Below are 20,769 nucleotides of genomic sequence, written 5' to 3' on the forward strand. Positions count from 1 at the left end.
TAAATCTTTAAAAAAATAAAATAAAATAAAATAAAATTTTGCATTTTAATTTAGGATTTTGTAATTCACGCTCTTCTTATAATCCATCTCTTGTGGCAGAGACTGAAAAGTTGTTCTCTAAGCTGTTTCTCTTTTCTTTCTGGGCACACAGGTAAGGCCTGCTTTATCTGCATGTAAGCCTAATCATGTGACTAAGTTCTGACCAGTGGAATGTAAACCCAGGTCTAGAGTATAAGACCACCCAAAAATCCTTTATGCATTTTCCATTTCCTTGTCTGCTGGGAGCCAGGGGATGACAGAGGGTGAGGGTCTAGGTAGCAGGATTCATGAAGTCGTCTTTCTTTTAACCCGCCCATAAGTTATACTGGAGTATGACATAAGCAACACAAAATTAAAATGAATTTATATTAAGTCACTGAGATTGGGTACTGTTTGTTCTAGCACTCAGCCTACTCTGTCTAATACTATCTTGATCATGTCAAACTCATCTTCCAACACAGCAAATTAATCTTCATTCTTGATTTTATTGCCTTTCTTGATAGGAGTTCCTTTTAATCACCTGCTTTTGTTATATGTGTGGTCTAATAACCCTGATTCCACTCCTTCTCAGCTTAGTAACTTTCTCATAGCGGGTCTCTCTCCTTCTTGTTTTCTCAGTCTAGATGGAAATGATGTTGATCTTGAGGCCTTGACTTTTATGCTGTGGGATTATGTGTGTGAGTCATGCTCTCCAAGGAAAACTCACGTCATGTTAAAGGATTCATTTTAAACTATAGCTATAAAAAATAAATAAATAAACTATAGCTATAAAATCAATGGATAGATTAACTCCAGCTATCATTACAGAGAATAGTGTGCAGATTAAGTGATAAATTTTATTAATGTGTGGTGATTGCAGTAGAGTTTGATAGGATGAGACTGCATCTTTCAGCTTTCTCAATTAATTCTTCTGCATTTTTCTCTTCCTCTGAAAATTGGCATCCACACAACTTGAGATTCCCCACTCTCATTTTCCATATATACTCTCAGGAGATCCCTTACAAAAAGAATAAGCTTTTACCTTGAAGTAAACCAAATATATTTTTTAGTTATCACTGATAAAATAATACTATTATTCTACCCATTTTACTGATGGAAAAAATGAGGCTAGAATATAAAATAACCTGCACAAGTTCACACAGCTGAAATTGCAACTTAAACCCACACAGTATGATTCCAGAGCTTGGAGTCTCAACCATGTACTTCCTGCTTCATCTAATTTAGCCCCAGAACATCCTTCCCTTACTGCCTTCTTTGACTATATCTCATCTTTGATGAGATAGGATGTATTCTCTGCCTAAAGGAACTCAGAGACATGTGAAAAGCAAATAGAAATGGGGAAACAAAAGATGGAAAGAGGAAAAGAAAGGACAAAGTAAATTCCAAAGCAAAAATATGAAAATGCTGAGAAGGAAATTCATAAGTGGGAATAACTCTATAGCAGCAACCAAGAATGACTTTATAGGTAGATGATATTTAAATGGGTTTGAAAGATGAGTAGGAACTCAGCCAGCAGAGAAAAATGGAAAGAATTTTACTGGAAGAGGGAACAGGAAATGGAAAGATACACAGGACCTAGAAGAACCTTCGGTGTCTCAGTGAACCTGGAGAACCATCTGAATTGGGAACAAAGGATAAGCAGGGGCATAGTCAATGGCACAGGCTCAGGAACCATTGACTATTTGTTAAAATGCTGAATGGACAGATTTTGATGGAATTTTTCATGCTTTCCAAATATTTTTGGACATAGAGGGACTAACAGAGGACTTTAGACAGGTTGGATTGGAAAGGAGAGAAAATCTAAGAAAAACAGGGGAAGAGGGAAGTAAAGATGGTTTTGAGATGCAAACCACAAAGTTCAAATGGTGGATGTGGATAGGGAAGAGGCAGGAGTTACAACACGCAGGTGGCTGGCCATGCCAGGAGGCATGCAATTCTTTGAGAAGCTGAGGAAAAAGTGAGGATTCCCCACACACATTTAATTTGAATGAAAAACCTCTATTCTCTCACCATAAGCCTAGCACACATTTCCCACTTTCCTTGAAGCACCAATACGTCCATTCTAGAATAGAATAATCCTGTTTTCTGAGGTGCACTGGTGACCTAGAACCACCATCACTAATCTCCAAGAACTGCCTAGAAAGCAGCTAGAGAAGTCTGTGAAGAGAAAAATGCCTGATCTGAGAAACTCCAGAACAGTGAATGGATATTGATCTGTGACAAAATTCTTGAGTACTTTAAAAGATGAGCCAGCAAGCAACTCCCTAGGAGCCAGAATTGTTTCAGGAAGAAAATCTTATGTCAAGATAAATCTCTTATATTTTTTCCTTATGAAGAAAGATGGCAAGGAGAGAATTGGGAAAAAGAAACAAGGACAGCTTGAGAAAGAGAATGTGAGAGGAGGGAAAAGAACTTGTAGAGGGAAGTGATAGAGGACTAACAAGTCTAACTATTGGGGAGAATAATAACTGTCTTCAAATGTGTAGAAACCCGTTGTGAGGAAGAGGTGTTTAGACTTACCCTAGAGAAATAAAATAAAACAAGACCAATACACAGAATTTTGGGAAAAAAAATCTTTATCATGGTTGGGGCTGCTGAAAGGAAATGGGCTTCAGTGAATTCCTCAGGACTGGAACTCTGTAAGCCAAGGCTGGTTGGTCAGCTTCTTAGTGATTTTTAGAATAAGGGTCTGCCCTGAGCAAGAAATAGGTGTTTTTAAAGTTTCCTTCTAAGTCAAAGATTCAAGTATCACTCAGCTCTGTTCTGCCATCCCACATCATCAGACTTCCTTGCACACCTCAATTGTGTCATTGAGGCTTTGGCCTCTTGTCCTAGGCCAACTACTAAATTTGTGGTTTTCAGATGTACTATTATGTTCTGACAGTGCCATGCAGACACCAGAGTGAATACTGTCCTGCTCAGTGGGCGTAAAGATGTGCTATTAGCCTCCAGAATCACATTTCCTTTATCAGGCTCCACTTGAACATGAGTTTCTAGATAAAGGAAGCTTCCATTCAAGGGCTCGCACATCCTGCATTCCACGCCATGCTGTCTTTATCAGACTCACAGTTTAGAACATATGCAGAAACAGCTGCGCAAGAGGCTGGCTCTCTGCTAAAGTTTACCTCTGTTACTAGTAAACCAACTATGTAGCCTTTGTCGAGGGATCATTAGGTGTTTACATGCCTCTGTGGATCCAGGAGAACTCGGTCCCCGAAGAGTCTTCCTTCCTGTCCCTCCACCGTCACTAGTTTGTCCCCAGGTAAAGCACATGCTCTTCTGGCACACAGGGAAAATGAGAATCCTCCCAGGCATGAGGGCTGCTAATGAAGGGCTTGGTGCAACACTGCTTCTGGCTACCTCATCTTTCTGCCACTAGGGCCTCAACCCTGCCAGGGAGACTTTTGCTCACTCTGAGTCATTCTGACACCCAAGATGTGTTTGTTCTTTGCAGGGAGAGGGAGAAACTGGCACGTTTCTGGTCTTAGGCAGGAGTCTGGCAGGCTGGTAGAACCAAGGAAGCATAATATAGGTGCAGAAGGGACAACATCTTTCCCATACCTGCCTCAGTTAGGATGTCTCCCCCATGCCTTCTCTGGGGATCATATCTCCCCCATTATCTGCCCCAGGTGTAGCATCTCCTCCATACTGTACCCTGAGTCTGAGAGCTCTAATCTGCCCATGCCTATACCTACAAGTCATAAAATTGACTAGGTTCCAGCTTCTAGATGTCTTTCACTGCTCCATCTGGTCACATAGTGTACTCTGGATCAAAGGGAACCAGAAGCATGCACCACTCTTGACACTGTAAGAAAATCCAAATTGGCAAAGTATCCCAATAAGCAGAGATATTTGCAGCACCTAAGGTTTCTTCTATCTAGGCCTCCCTTGTGGCATAGGGGTTAAGTCTCAACACTATCATGGCTGCAGCCTGATTTCATTCCCCAGCTAACCCACATAGTGCAGCAGACCTCTCCTGTCTAGCTCCTGCTCCCCTCAGCAGTGTATTTCAGTAGATCTGCCTGTTCGGCTCCCTACTCTGTCTCTGGTGAATCCTCCCACCCCTCTGCACTTCTGGCTTATACCGCAGTGTTTCTATGCATAAACAAATAAAATAAATCTTAAAAAAATAAAGTTAAAAAAAGGTTTCTTCTGACTTTTATGACAATATTCCCTGAAATATCAGTCACTTCCACGTGGATATGTGTATGCATAAATCAGTAGCTATCTGATCCTAATGTCAAGGGCTAGAGAGTGACTTCACACTGAATTTTTATAAGCCAATGTCAGGCAAAAAATAAGATACTGCATTTTGAAAAGGGCATTAAGTGTTCCTCCAGTAGGGGATTCGATTTACAGAAATTCAATTTACACTGCACCCTTATAGAAATATACAGGGGTGGGCCTCTCCACTGTGGCGCAGCGGTTGAGCACTGGGCTGCAAAGCTGCCCGCAGCCTCTGCAGCACTGGTTCAATCCCCGGCTGTCGGTGAGGGTCCCACATGGCGCGCAGACCTCTCCTGCCACACCCGCTGCTCCCCTCAGCAGTGTATTTCGTCAGTCTGCCTGCTCTGTTTCCCACTCTGGCTCTGGTGAATTCTCTCACCCTCCCGTGCTTCTGACTGTACCCAGTGCTTGTATAAATAAATAAATAAATAAATAAACAAACAAATAAATAAATAAATAAATCTTGAAAAAAAAAAAAAAGAAGAAGAAATATACAGGGACAATGCAAAGCCTACACATGCAGGATTGGCTGTGAGTGAATTCTTCACAAAGATTCATCTGTAGTTTCCTCCCAGTAATGTTTCCCTAGAGCCCAAGTGCAGATGGAGAACTTTGGTGCAAGCAGAGAACTAGACGGTCTTTGAGTGGAATGAGCAACTGAAACCCATCTTCTGCATCCAACGATCTGCTGGGATGCCAAAGGAAGAGCAGGAAGAACAGAGAGCATACTGGTTACACTGAAGGCACCATTTCTCTAAGTGAGAAAAATCCTTGATTCAGACTATTTATTTGTTTCAATAATAATAATTTAATGGCTGGGTCCTCCATGGGTTAAGTATGGGTTAAGTGCTGGCTCCTCCTCTTACCAATCATGTGATACCCTCTAAAACTCAACATCTTCATCTGTAATAAGTATATGTAAAGGATATTGATCACTCTGGCTTTTCCTAAGAATAATTTAATGTACTCAGAGAGAGAGAGAGAAAGAGAGTGAGAACTTAGTAAATGTTGGATAGATGAACACTCAATGTTATTTATTATTATTATTATTATATATTCAATACTTGGTTGTTAATATATCGTGGTATTAACGGCATTCTTTGCTTTCTTTCCCTAAGTAAAATAGAAACTTTAGCCATCTCACTTGCCCTCTCGGGACCATCTACTTTCCTTTCCCCCTTAATCCTTCTGTCTCAAGGGAAAATTGGGGAAATGGGAGAGAGCCTGCTGTCCCAGGGCGCAGGCTTCACAACTGGACTGTGCAGTGGCGATGCACTGAGGCCCTACTCATGCATGGCTGTCACCTTGGGGATACCAATGTCCTCTAGTGGACAGACCCTCAGAGGGGTTCCTCCTCCTGTTAGCTCACATGCTGCAGTCACCCTTCCATCCCTAGTATCCAGTGATGATTCTCCAGTTGCTTTACTTAGAATTGTCTCCAGTTGTCTCTATGTGACTCCAGGGATTGGAATCCTCATCTCGGACTCCACATCTGTAACTTCATTTCCAGCCCAGCTTTATGGTCAAAGGTCCATCCCACTTGGTCAGAATACCTGTGAGCTCATTCACCTGATTCTAGTCCTGGAGAAGAAGGTGAATGACTGACATAGGAACCAAACTCTGCACAACGGCATTTTTTGTTGTTTCACAGACCTCAGCCCATTTCTAATCGCTGGCTCTCATCCTTCTTGCTGGGCAGAGCTCTCTGAGACCTGAGATGTGTCTCCTCCACAGTGGTGTCCCCAACACTTGTGTGGGGGTAGAGGGGGCACACACACAGATGCTCCATGAACATGTGCTGAGTGAATAAATACTCCCATATACAACTCACTGTCCTAAGCTCCACAGATTGAAATCATTTCCTTGTGGGAGATGTGAGAAGCCCTGAGGTGGGATAAATGTGGCTGAAGCCGAATAAAGAAAAAAAAATTGAGGCTCCCTGACCCAGAAAAAGCTCTTCTTTTGAGATGGAAAAGAAAAAAAAAGAATAAGAAAAGGCCACATGACGAGCCAGTGTCCCTGTCTGCCAGCATCTGTGTCACGATGGCTTCTTGATGACTCCTACCTCACTCCTTTCTACAGCTACACATCGCTAAGTAGCAATTCATTCATGAATAAAATTAATTATTTCTCAAAGCAAAAATTAATCCTCTTTCTCTCTGCCTGACTACTTCAAAATCTCACTCCTGAATCTCATCTGAAAACAAAACAGACCTTGCCTTCTTCCTCTGGCTACCCTGGATTCTCCCCTCATTTTTTTGCCCAGTTTAATTTTTACATTTTCTCCTCACTGACCATCTTTGGAATCTTCTTTCAAGCCAGGGTGGATAACCTGGGTGTAGCTCCAAAAGACATGGAAAAAATTGAGACCACGGTCATTTGGTCCTGGGGGCACCTGGCCCTGGCACCTTGACAAGTCAGTCTGACGTGACATCCATGGACTAAATCTGTCCGTGGCACCGTGAGGAAGTACTAAATGTCTATGCTGTCACTGAAACTGGCCTGCTGAATTCCTGGAAATACATAGAACCCATTTTTTTCTAATTTTTGGAAACTGCTAGAGTGTCCAGAAGAGTGCTTTGCACAAAGGATGCTCCACAAATACTGTGAGAGGACCAAAAAAGCAAATGCATGGTGTGGGAGGCTTACCCAGAATTCAGTTTTGTAAGTATAAATGATTGTTTACACGTGTTGTTGAACCAGGAGCTTTATGCCATCTTAAAGCACTATCATTTTCTCACCTGGTAAATATACACATTCCATTTTTTCCAAGGTAGAACCAGAAGAAACTAACTGCTTTTTGTACTGTCTTCTTCAGATATGCAATTGCCTTTGCTTCATCTACCTCGCCCCTCATGTGGGAAAATAACATGTCCCTCTGGATAGAGCTTTTTGAAATTGCAGCCTGGAAGAAATCAGCATCTAAGAAATGGTTTTGGCATTTTGGAGGGACAAGATATGGCAGAAATAACAGCGGGTGACAACAGGAGAAGGAGTGACACAGTCTTAAGCTTCTTGATGTTGGCATTAGCCACGTGGGACTGGCTGCTTGGCGACTTGGTTACTTGTGTTCTCATGCCTGTGGTTATATGGCTTCTGTGTCTACACCACCATTCCCCAGCAATCCACTAGAGGTTTCTGCCCACTCATCAGAGTTTGGATTATACCCCCCTTTAATTCCAGCTTTCCTTAACCTGGTTCTGCAGAGTGACCTAGCATTTTGTCCAAATGTACTTTGCTGTAGGTTACATCAGATCAAGAACTGTGTCCTCCTTGGGCATGGTTTATGAGTCAGACCCTAAATAATCATAAACACAGAACTGATGCTCAAAGAATACATGTTGATTGGCTATTGCTCATCTTATGCTCCGGAACTGTAGTTGCTTGTTTATGTGTTACCCATCCTTGCTGCTGTGAGCTGAACACTTTCCTCATAACAGGAGCTCCAGATAGGTCTGTGGCACTGATGTGGCATTTTCCACATCAGAAAGGGAGAAATACTGTGCACAAGGACAAGGCTATGCAAGGCCTGATTCAAGGACCTCCACCCTATAGGGCTGTCATCCACACAAATCTGGGATAAGATTCCTGGGGGAAGGCCTGATGCTGGCGGTGGCCTCCGTTCCATGTGTCAGAGGTACTGTACACATAGCACTGAACTCTCCACTGGAGAGAATTTTAAACACTGCGCTCTGTCCTTCCTACCTCCTTGTTTTTGTGGGCTGAGAAACAGTACCTGTGACCAGAACTTCAGGCTTAGCATCGCCACATTTTTCTCTCATTTGAATCAAAATCCTGGTTTGTGTACCAGGATTTGTGTACTATCTTCCTTCCATCCCAACAAACCTCCTTGTTGAAATATAAACTGAGAAGTTCAGAGACCCACCGGTGTACTTGCGATGGCCCCTTCCCCAGACGAGCTAACCTCCTTCCCTGCCCACACCGTGAACCTGAGAACCGCGGGCCCCCTAGTCATGCCTGCAGCCACGCGATAAGGTAGCCTTTTCCTGCCTCAGCAGCTGTAATGAATGCCCAGAAATCATTGGGATTTACCCAGGCCAACTGAGGTTGCCTTTGGTTGCCGTTTATTTATGTGGATTGTGATCTCTTAATTGGAGATGGTGCCTCTCCCAGGGTTCGCTGTTTATCCAAATCAGTATTTGTTAGTCCGGGAGACGTGGTCTGGGTGATAAATCAGCTCTGGAGCTCCTCGTGTGCAGCTTCTACAGCTGCTGTCTGCTTCCTCACCTCTCCCTCTCCCCAGAGGCTCCCACAGGCTGGTTCTAGGCCCTCCAGCCTTTTCTGCTTTTAAACTTTTCTCCCAGCTGCTGGATCTATTCTTACGCACGCATGTGCCTTGGCACTAATAACTCCTAAATTTAACCTCCCTTGACTACTATTCTATTTCCTTTGTAATGTCTCCTGTAAGTATTCTGTCTTCCCATTCCATCTCTGGCCTTTCCTACCCTGCCCTCTTCCCCATCTCCCAAGCACTTAGCAAAATCTAATACAGTTCTTCTCAAGCTTTAATGTCATACTGTTCTTCTGGGGCTCTTGTCAAAAATGAGGTTTCTGATTCCATAGGCTGAGGTTCTGTCCCTTTTTACTGGCTCTCAAGTGATATTGCTGCTGCCCGTCCACAGAACACACCTGGGAGAGTATGGATCAAATATTTGGGTTTTCCCTATGTCTCATTTCCCTGACGTGTAAGCTATTGCCAGCCTTTCCTGTTTTCATCATGATGAGTTCCCCAAGTCAATTGTTTTTTCTTAGGGTTATCACTTTGGTACCTGCTGAAAAATGCTTTTATCTTGTTAGCTGCCTTCATCCACCACATCATCTGTTTCCATCCCTGCCTGCCCCGCTGGATGTTTCCAGAGGCAACTGCTAAAGCACATTCCTGCCACAACACTGCCCATCTTTGGGGGTCACACCACTCTCAGTTTCCAACTTCTACTTTCATTCTCCAAATTTGCTAACTTTGCCCAGAATATGATGGGAATCATGCCCCTTTTTGTTTATAAAGGAATCTATTGAATTTCTTGTTGTTTGTTATTTTCTCCCCAAAAGACTTCTAATGGATTACAGACCTTTCCTTTCTAAAAGAGAGGCTGCTAGAAATGAAAATAATGATGGTTAAGGTCAATAATTTGCTTTCCTCCTACCCACCATACTATATACTCATTGTTCTGTATGGTTTCTAACTTTCTGTCTTAATTTTAATGTATTCTTTCTGAGTTTTAAGTGTTTCATCATAGTGACTTGGAGTTTTTCCAATCCCATGATTATCTCTCTATTAAAGCCTTAATACAAAAAGAAATTAAAAAAAAAAACCAGACTGTTCATTACTTTGATTTGTAGCAAAGAAAGAATGGAACATTACTGTTAGAGTGTTTCGAGAAACCATATTTACATTTGCATCAGCTCAATTTAGGCGCCTGATTAGGTTGGGTGTTATGATGAAGATGTACTTACTAGTCACAGGGAAGTGGTGTGGTCTAGAGTAATGAGCAAGGAACTTTGAGTCAGGAGCCCTGAGTGCTATTCCTGGCTGTGACTGGCTACCTCTCTGACCTTGATCAAGTCTGTCTCACTGCCTTAGATCACTGCCTTAGACCCTAATAGCTCCCATCTGCCTCACAAGCTGCCATGACAATTGATAACCTGTATTGTATTGCATGTGGGCTATGGGGTAGAGAAAGGGAGGGAGCAGTCACAAATGGAATTGGCGAGGAGATTTCTGCTCCTGTACTTCTTCCCACTGGCCTATTTAGAGCCAGCATCTGAGAAGTGGGTTGATTGCTTGGATCTTGGTCTGACAGGACTTGAGGTCATGCTAAGAGATTGGTCCATGGGCTTTAAAAGCGAACCAGTTGGGTGAGATGCCTAAGGCCATTCTGTTACTGGGAAAGTTTAACGAGACTGTGTCATCTCTCTTCTTGATTGTTCATTTCCTCACTGGGACCAGAAATCTGGCAATGATTGGCCTCTCTAAGACGTCCTGGGGAAGGCTTTTTCAGATGACAATACCTGGTTTTAGGAAAAAGATACCTGTTGTAACTCTAAAACCAGCTAACTTCCCTCTGGTAATCCATTAGACCAGAAAGAGTGTGCCTTAGGGAAGATTCTTTCATTCTTCAATTGAGTTTCTCTCCCAACAGAAAGATGAATTAAAGGAGGAGGTAAAGATTAATATGTTTTAAAAAGGAAAGCAAGAGAGCAATTTTTCCCTCTCTAATATAGGTTGTCAAATGCTAAGCTCTCAGCAGACAACATAACAAAGATAGCATGCCTGGCTCTTAACTCATTACCAATCCTGCATCAGCTAATATTTGTTGAGCACAACCTAGTAAAAATTGGTAATGCTTATTGAGCATTGTTCTAAATTCTCTACATCAATTTAATCATTTAATTTTCACATCAATCTACTAGGTGGGCACTATTATTGATGCTTTGATTTTATAAGTAAGGAAAATGGGCAACAAAGAAATTAATTTGTCCAATATATGTAGTGAGCTAATCAGATGCAGTTCCAAGAGAAGACCCCCAGGTTACCTGGCTCCAGAACTTTCACTCTGAAACACACTCACATGAATACAAACTTGTACTGGAGAGAGCAATAATTTTTGATGGCTTGTGGTAAAAGAGGCCAGAGCTATTCTAGAATGACCAGTCACATCCCCTAAGTGAGCACACCTTGATACCCAAATAAGAATGGATAGAATTTGGCATTTGACTACAACATTGATATACAATAGTTACAATCTGTTCACACAGCTGTAAGGAAGAGGGTCTCTCTCCTGATGTCAGAGAGAGCTTCATATGATCCTGCACCAAATATTTCAGCCTCATTGGAAAGTCTTCTCCGTCCCCCACCATAGTTCATCCCCTTATATGGAAGGTACAAGTGGATACCATCTGATTTCTATGAGCCACTGTTCAAGACCCGATAGTTTCCAACAAAGCATGCCTGACATTTCTCTGTAAGCTTTTTCTTCCTTTGCCCTTCTGAACAAAATGCCCTTCTGATCATTGGGGATAACCTTCAATGTATATTTTTCCAGCTTGCTGTAACCTGCTCTAGTCAGAATAAGCAAGGTCCTGAATCTTCCAGAGGGATTTACCGCTAAAGGCATAGGGGTATAAAGGCATCCTTTGCCTTTAGGGGTAAATCCCTCTGGAATAGCATCGAGTCCTGCACAGGCACCCATGGATCCACCATGTTGAGTCATAACTAAAGGCCACAATCCCAGAATGCTCCTGGAGCAGCCATGTATGACCATTCCAGTCACCCCACCACAGGGTCACAAATCAGATGCCTCATTCCTGTCAGAATGACTGGTTACTGTTTCCCCAAGTACAGGTTCATGTGCAATAACTGACCCCAGAGAAACAGAACAGCACAGTGTGAGAGCTTGTCACATTAAATGATCAGAAAACCATTACCAACTGATGGAACGGTTGATGGTGCAGAAGTGATTACAGACACTCCCCACGGGCCAGCTCCGAGCTGCCACCAAAGCATTCGGTGGCTGCCGGGCTTGTGGCAGGGGCTTGATGAGAAGAAAAATCTATCGAGGGGAGAAGGAAATGGATGGTCTATTCCCTCTCATAACTTTAGCCTTTTGAAGTGGATGGTAGTGTTGGAATTCCCAACCTGACATTTCAGTTCCAATATACTTTAAAAATATATTGTCACTGATAACAGTGCTTCAGAAAGATTTGGGATAAACTGAAAAGTCTAAGGTAAATTAAATCTTGTTTTCCTAGACTGGAGGGATTCACTACTTAAACACATTCTAGGGTGGATTTTCTCCTTTTTTTTTTTTTTTTTTTTGAGGGATGGAGAAAATAATTTTTTGTTAAAGAGATGTGTCACCCTGAATTTACCTAATGGAAAATTTGGGGAAGGGGCCTATGTTTAGACTCATATATTTACTGAAGGTTGAATTAACCTCTTCCTTTCATCTGCTTCAACCTGAGCTGGTGTTCATTCAGATAGGCACAGCCTAGGTGGGCCACACTAAGCCTCATAGCTCCTTATGAATTTCCACTGTAGTCATTGGAGGAAGGCAATAACCAGAGCCACCAAAGCAAAGATATGGGCACTGCAGTGCCTTCCAAGGCACTTCCAGGTTGATCCAAACTGGATCATACCTAGGGGTTAAGTCTTAGCACTATCACTGCTACAGCCCAAGTTTGATCCCCAACCAGGGAGCTAACCCATATATGGCAAAGCAGACCTTTCCTATCTCATCTGCTGCTGCTCCCTTCATCAGTGTATTTCAGTCCATCTAACTGTTCTGTTCCCCACTCTGTCTCTGGTGAATCCTCTTACCACCCCACCCCACCCCACCCGCACCTCTGGCCTACATCCCAGTTCTTTTATGCCAAAAAAAAAACACCAGACTGGATCTAAGCACAATAGAAGCAAAGTGACCCTGACAGGAGAGGCTTTCTAGGAGAGGGATTTTTTTTTTTTTTATATATACCACTGCTCCCATAAAGTGCCAACACCTCAAATATCTGAACTTGTTCTTTGTCTGCCTCTGAGGGTGGGAATTATATACTAGGTGAACTGCCCTATAAATGGTCATTCTCTTACCCTTTGGGAATCTTCCAATGCTTAATAACTTAAAACCTTACTTCTTAGATGACACACTAACCTGAACACATTGCATGGTTATTGCAGAGTAAAAAAAAAAAAACTCTCAAAAACAGGAAAAAACAGTTTCTAAATATAGTTTATGAACCAAACCCTGGTGTCTAGACTTGGGAGCTAAGCCTGCCTACACTTTTCACTAGCTGTGTGCCACTGGTAAATTCCTTTGTATCTCTGGACTTATTTCCTTGATGTAAAAAAGGGGGAATAACTGTGCTCCCATCATAAGGTTGTCAGGAGGATAAGAAGAGTTAATGCAGTTAAAAGAAATAGAAGAAGACACAAAGAAATGGAGAGACATCCCCTGCTCATGGATTGGAAGAATAAACATTATTAAAATGGCCATCCTTCCAAAAGCAATATACAGATTCAATGCTATTCCAATCAAAATTTCAATGTCATTCTTCAAAGAAATAGAACAATTATTGATGAAATTCATATGGAATCACAAAAAACCCCGAATAGCCAAAGCTCTCCTGAAAAAAAAAGAAGGGAATGGAGGCATCAGACTCCCAGACTGCAAACTATACTGCAAAGCCATAATCATCAAAACTGCATGGTATTGGAACAAGAACAGACATACAGACCAATGGAATCGAATAGAAAATCCAGAAATAAACCCACAGATTTATGGTCAACTAATCTTTGACAAAGGAGCAAAGAATATGCATTGGAGCAAAGAAAGTTTGTTCAATAAATGGTGCTGGGAAAACTGGGTCACTACATGCAAAAGAATGAAGCTTGACCACCACCTCACACCATACACAAAAATCAACTCAAAATGGATTAAAGAACTAGACATAAGACCTGAAACCATAAAATATATAGAAGGAAATATAGGCGAAACACTACGTGATTTGCACATCAAAGACATCTTTACAGACACATCACCCAAAGCAGTGATAGTGAAGGCAAAGATAAACAGCTGGGACTACATCAAATTAAAGAGCTTTTGCACAGCAAAAGAGACAATAACAAAAACAAAGAGAAACCCCACCAACTGGGAGAACATTTTTGCACCCAACACTAATGATAAAGGACTGATCACAAAAATCTGCAAAGAGCTGATGAGACTCAACAACAACAAAGAAAATAATCCAGTCAAAAAATGGGCAGAAGAGCTTAAAAGAAACTTCTCTGAAGAAGAAATGCAAATGGCCAACAGGCATATGAAAAAATGTTCAACATCACTTGTCATCAGGGAAATGCAAATCAAAACTACCATGAGATACCATCTTACACCAGTGAGAATGGCACATATTAAAAAAACTAGCAACAACAAATGTTGGTGAGGGTGTGGAGAAAAAGGAACTCTTCTGCACTGTTGGTGGGAGTGCAAACTGGTCCAACCACTGTGGAAAGCTGTGTGGAGATTTCTGGACCTACTAAACATAGAGCTTCCATATGATCCAGCAATTCCACTCCTAGGTATTTACCCAAAGGACACAGAAACATCAATTCCAAAGAGCACCTGCACCCCTATGTTTATAGCAGCACTGTTTACAATAGCTAAGCTTTGGAAACAACCCAAATGCCCAAAAATAGATGACTGGATCAAGAAGATGTGGTACATATATACCATGGAATATTACTCAGCATTCAAAAAAGATAAACACATGCAATTTGCTGCAACATGGATGGCGCTGGAAGGGATCATGCTCAGCGAAATAAGCCAAAAAGAAAAAGAAAAATACCGGATGGTCTCACTCATAGCAGGAATCTAGAAAACTTAAATAAGGGACCAGGAAAATGAATAACTATAAGAAAGTGAAAATCAAAATCAACAAAAAACTATGAACCAGAGACACTTTTAGGGGGGCGGGGGCGGGAGGGGAGGGATTGGGGTCAGAATGGGGGGCTGCAATTGTATGGGGAATATAACAATAAAATTTATAAAAAAAAAAAAAAAAAGAAGAGTTAATGCATACCGGCATGCAAAGTGCTGTGTCTAGCGAGAGAGCCCAAAGGGGCTGGTTCACAGGTCTAGAAATGTATCTGCCAAAGAGTTAACAATAGCAACCTCTAGAAACTAATATTGGGTGATTTTCTAGTTTTGTTTCTCTGTGTTGTTTTTTTTTTTTATTTTTTTCATATTCTCTCTCCCCTCCTGCATTAGAAACTAACTTGTAATTACAAATGAGTGTCCTTGATGAAGGAAAAAAAAAATCAGTAAAGTTCCCAGGGTTGACAGGCAAAAGAGCACCATGACAAGGGGACAGTGGGCAGAGGACTCCAGGGGCAGTGTGAATACAGGACGCATTTGCAAGAGCCCTGTGGCTCCGACGGTTGCCGGAGGTAAGGATTTAGAAAATCCTTCTGCTTTTGAAGTGTTGGTCCAGCAGCTGGAATATGTGCCTGGTTTATCCCACATTTGATAGGCCAGGCAGGGCTCACATTAGATTTCAGCTTTGATGCTCCTGGGTATGGACCTAAGGGGGCCACACAGACCATTCCGTGGGCAAAGCCAGCTGAGGCTGTGGTGTTGATAGGGCGAGGGCAGGCTCATTCCTGAACTTGCACAGCTCCCCAGACCTCTCAGACAGGAGCCCTTCCTTCATTTGCATGTCTAGGTAATTACAACTCATAAAAGTATCTAACCCATTAGTTAAAACCCGGCCCCAGCATTTGACTCTGACCTCCTGCCGCAGCCTGGGCCACACGCTGCCTCCATGCCGCCTGATTTGTCCTCAATTTATAAGCAGCACAACCTATAAATAGAAACCCTTTTGCTAAGTTCCCCAGGAGGCATCAGCAGGTTTTCCAGCTTGTATGTTTTCTTTTTTTTTTTTTTTTAAACCAACATGGTAGGCTTATTTTCCCTGCCTTCTGCCCCTCTAGCTCACCTCTCCTTCCCGGTGTGGGCATTCCAGCTGGCTTGTAGTTGGGGCCCCCGCACATGGGCCAGGCATGCCCAGATTGAGTTCCAAGAGCAGCCCCTGTCTTGGTGAGGAGTCCCCACTCACCTGTAGATCCGGTACCTGGTGGTGAAACCCTGGCGGTACCGCTCCATGAAGTCAGCATACTCCTGTGCGCGGTGGAAGGGCCCCCGGTCCGTGAGCAGCCAGTCCAGGGGCGGCTGGCTGGCCGAGGAGGCATGCTGTTCGGGGACCACAGCGGCAGCCGTGGCCGAGACAGCCAACACCCAACCGGGGAGGCCCAGTGCCAGCAGGGCTGCCCATGGGGCCGCCGCCGGCCAAAGCCCTCTAAACCGAGTGCCACACTGCCACCTCATGCTTCTCCCGGGAGGTTGGTGTCTTCATTCTCTCGCCACACTCTCCCCCTCTGTGCTGCTCCTCCAGGGCTCCTGGAACTAGAGAACAAGGAGACAGGTCAGTGGATCACCCAGGGCAGCGCCCCTCCTACAGAGCCCTCATCTTAGTAACCCATTTTCAGTCCAGGCATCGAGTGAAGTGCTGGATGTGCATTGCATTTAAGTCTTAAAATAATCCTACAGGAAGCACCATTGTCAACATTTTACCAATGAGATGAGGGTTAGTAAGATGAAGAAAAGGTGCTTTAAGTTCATGCAGATTTCAGGTGAAAGAAACCAGAATTTTGAACTCTGGTGGTCTGACTCTTAGCCTGGATAGTATGTTACTCCGGTGTTTCTGTGTTCACAGCCTCAAAGCTGTGGGCCACCTTTAGAAGCTCTTTACTTTCAGGTGCACAGCATGCCCATTTCTCACATAGAAAACTGGGGCAGAGAAGTTGAGAAATCCCCTCACTGCTCTGAAGCTGGGTGTCCTTGGGTGAATCACATCCCTTTTCTGGGTTTACTTTTCTCTTACAGAAAATAGAGATTTGTGGGGCCTCCCTAGTGGTGCAGGGGTTAAATACACAGATATAAAGTTATCACCAGCCACTGCAGCACGAGTTTGAGACCTGGCTCGCCAGGGAGCAACCTATATGGCACCGCAGACCTCTCCTGTCTTGTTCGCTGCTCCCCTCAGCAGTGTATTTCAGTCAGTCTGCCTGTTCTGCTCCCCGCTGTCTCTGGTGAATCCTCTCACTCCCCCGCACCTCTGGTCTACACCCCAGTCCTTGCATACATAAATAAATAAATCTTTAAAAAAATAAGAAAATAGAGATCTAACTAAATATTAGTAAGCCCTCTCTAACTGTGAACAGCTGACCCATTCTTTTACAGAGGGCAATGAGGGGATGGAGTGAGAACAGGAAATCAAATGGCCTGGAAGCTATCATTAGAGCAGACCCAGGCATAAAGGATATCAGTGTGTTCTCTCTCCTCACCATGCACCACGCAACGCCCCTGAGGGCAGAGCTGTGTCTGGCTCTTGTAGCCTCCTATCCTAGCTCCTAAGAGTATACAGCCAGCCTTCAAAATACTTCTGGAAGCAATGAAGGAGTGCATTCCTGCTCTCTCTGATTTGGAGGGAAAGTGCCAGGAAAAAAGTATCTTGTTTCTTCAAACTCCTGGCTGTCCATGACATGTCACAGGTGCTTGATTTCCAGTGTCTGCATTTTGTCTAGGGATAACCATCACTCAGGCAGATGTAGGAGGGTGATTTTATACTGTGGGGGTTCTTACAATTGCATTCATTTTTCAATCTCTAATTTCTAACACATGCTGTGAGAGTCTTGCCCATCTTCTTTTGCCAGTGCTACTTCAATGTGTTCTAGGAATGACTTCCAACCCCCAGCACCTGTAGTTTGTTTCTTGAGAATGTTCCCTGACTTCTAAAACCCAGAAATAGGCTCCCTGGGGATGTAGCAGGGGGTGTTAATTTCCTGGTGCTTTGGCTCCTGAAAGAGCAGGCAAAGTGGGCTTCAGAATTCAATTGATGCCCACTTCTGGAGTTCCCCAGGGAACTCTGGGATGGCTCCAGTTCAACTAAACCATAGACTTTCCTTGGATTAATGTGCACCCTGAACTGGCTGCTCAGAGGCTGGGATGATGTACTAATCCTGGGTATTCCCTGTCTTGGTCTGAGATCCAAGCCTTGGCATTTGCACAGGATGCTTTCCCAAGAGTTGCAGTCTCTGCTTATAAGGATGGAGGTACAGCAACATGAGTGCCTGGCCTTCAGTCACTCCTCTCCTCCACTAATAGTAGATTCTGATCACCTACTATGTGCTGGGTGATTCTGAAAAGTTGACCCATTAATTCTCAGAGTAACTTTGTTTATAGAGGCATTATTATTATAAGCTTGGGACTCAGAGGAGTTGGATGAGGAAGATGTGGAGGTAGCATATGAATGTAAATCTGACTCTAAGTCCAGCCCTTGCTAAAGAATGTTGTGCTAGGGCCTCCCCAGTGGCGCAGCTGTTGAGCGCTGGGTTGCGAAGCTGCCCATAGCCTCTGCAGCACCAGATGGATCCCCGGCCACTGGGCGAGGGTCCCACATGACGCGCAGACCTCTCCTGCCACCCGCTGCTCCCCTCAGCAGTGTACTTCATCAGTCTGCCTGTTCTGTTCCCCACTCTGGCTCTGGTGAATTCTCTCACCCTCCTGCATTTCTGACTGTACCCAGTGTTCATATAAATAAATAAATAAATCTTAAAAAAATTAAAAATAACGTTGTGCTAACTGAGGAGCTTGGGCAGGCATAAAGACAGACCCTCACTTAATGAACTGGTTGACAGAGGGGCTGGAAGAAGAAGAATGAGGCAACACCTGCCCTACTGGATCCTAAACGTTGTAAAATTCCAATAACTAAAATAGGTAATGCTGGAACACAGATCAATGAAATAGGATAGATAGTTCAGAAATGGACCTTATTATTCTTATGGAACTTAATATGTTTTAAAAAAGCATTATAAACTAACGGGGTTGGGGTAAAACATTTTATAAATCATATTGAGAAATCAGTTCCAGAGGGATTAAAAAGTTAACTATAAAAAATAAAACCATAGAAAGTAGACAAATCCCTAAGTTTTTATAATAAGTCTAGATTACTTTTAAATCAATGGGGGAAAATGTCATAAACTACAAAGAGGAATCAGTTTGTAAATGGGGGGTAAGCATTTTTTTAATAAAAAGTAATATGATGAGGATTCCCAAAATATTTCTCATTTAATCATCCAGGCATTCATTTATTGAGAAACATAAATTGAGGACTCCCAAATGCCAAACACTATGTGAAGCCTTGACAATACAAAAGCAAGTGTTCTTATATTATCTGAAACACTGCTGTTAGTGATTAACTCCTCTTATAAAACTTTTGGTTTTTATTTTTTTATTTTTAATTTTTTTAAAGATTTATTTATTTCTACATACAAGAGCTGGGGGACAGGCCAGAGGTGCGGGGGAGAGGATTCACCAGAGACAGAGTGGGGAACAGAACAGGCGGACAGACTGAACTCATGCTGTAGTAGCTGCGGACAGCTTCACAGTGCTGAGGCTCAACCCCTTGCACCACCAGGGAAGCCCCCAAACTGTTCATTTTTAAAGGCATGCTGATAAAGGGAAATGGAGGGTGTTCATTTTGGAGATCAGGGCTACTTGATACAGCAGGCCCACATAATGAACATAGGTAAGACATGCACAATGGTGGAAGAATGCTATGGAAGACATTCTAAAAGACACCTGAGATTGCTATGTCTTTCTGGGCATGCCCTGTATAATCCCCTTCCTTGTGAGTGGGCAGGACCTGTACTGTGATGGGCTACAGCTCCCATGATCAGATCACTATTCCACTGACTTTGAATTAATCAAAATGGAAAGTACCTGGGTGGGCCTGACATAATCAGGCAATTTTTTTTTTTTTTAAAGTCTGAAAAGTCAGAAAGACAAACTCCTGCTGGCTTGGAAGAAAGCCAGCAACCATGTTGTGACCTGTCTCGGGGGACCATGTGGCAAGGAACTACAGATGGCCTCTGGGAACTGAGCAACACCAGGGTAAGAACATGGGGACTTCAGCTGCACCATCACAAGAAAACAATTCTACCAATAACATGAGGCTGGAAACACACCCTGTGCCACACAGAAGAATTCCTTTCTGGCTGCCATCTTGGCCTGTCTGGTAAGACCCCGAGCAGGGGGCCCAGCTAACCGTGCCTGGACTCTTGGTCCACGGAAACTGTGACAGAGTAAATTTGGGTTGTTTTCTACTACTAAGTTGGTGGCAACAGCAAAATAATACAAATACAAATACACCTTTCTCCTATCTGTATAAGGCCTGGCCTGGAGATGGGGTTCTTGTGCTCCCAGAAAACCAGCTGTTATCCTCGGCATGAGAAAAAGCTGGCATGGCTTGAGCAGAGCAATTCTGATCACAAAATCTAACCTCCACAAAAAAATTGTGATCACAATTCTGATCACAAAATCTAACCATTTCCTCTGAATCACACCACACCCACCTCCCCTCCCGTTGGAGACCAGGTCTTCTGTTTGGTATTTCCAGCACACACACCGAACAGGTCCTCAACTATGTGTAAGGAATCAATTCCTTGTGTTCCATGGAGGCATCAGTGATGATTCATGGCCTGGCCCAGCCATGAGCCTTCCTGGTGCCCGGCTCTGTAATTCATCTACTCATCCAGGGTTTTCTAAGGACAGGTGAGCACATATGTGTGAGGAGCTGCTTGCTCTTTGAAAGAAGCGAGCTATATTAAGGCGACGTGTGCTTCTTGTCATTCTCTGTTTGTAATTATGCTTTTTTCAGAGCTCACAATGTGCTGGAACCTGCCTGGTTAGGGGAGTATCAGCGTTAGAATCAAATGATTTTGATTGCTGGGCCAAGTCTGCTGAGCGCAGCAAGAATGCCTGAATCAGTGCTGAGCTCCTCTGAAAACCCAGCCTCAAATCCTATGGTTTCCGCTTCACTGGTTTCCCTCAGGATCTTAAGACGTTTTGACTAAAAAAATCTCTTTTCAAGAAA

The 20,769-nt window shown here is 43.2% G+C and overlaps 1 protein-coding gene across 1 annotated transcript in view; it reads right to left on the reverse strand.

Annotated features, from left to right (window-relative positions):
• The window catches only part of BRINP2 (BMP/retinoic acid inducible neural specific 2), a gene marked incomplete at both ends in the record, with an annotated part of 52,873 nt that extends 36,713 nt beyond the window's left edge, over positions 1-16,160 (reverse strand). The window contains one exon of the mRNA XM_084250605.1: positions 15,892-16,160. Coding sequence (XP_084106731.1) covers positions 15,892-16,160 — 269 coding nt within the window. The remainder of the gene's footprint in view (positions 1-15,891) is intronic.
• Positions 16,161-20,769: the final 4,609 nt, after the last annotated feature.

This window comes from Talpa europaea (genome assembly GCF_964194135.1).
Source record: "Talpa europaea genome assembly, chromosome: 12".
Taxonomy (NCBI): Eukaryota; Metazoa; Chordata; class Mammalia; order Eulipotyphla; family Talpidae; genus Talpa; species Talpa europaea.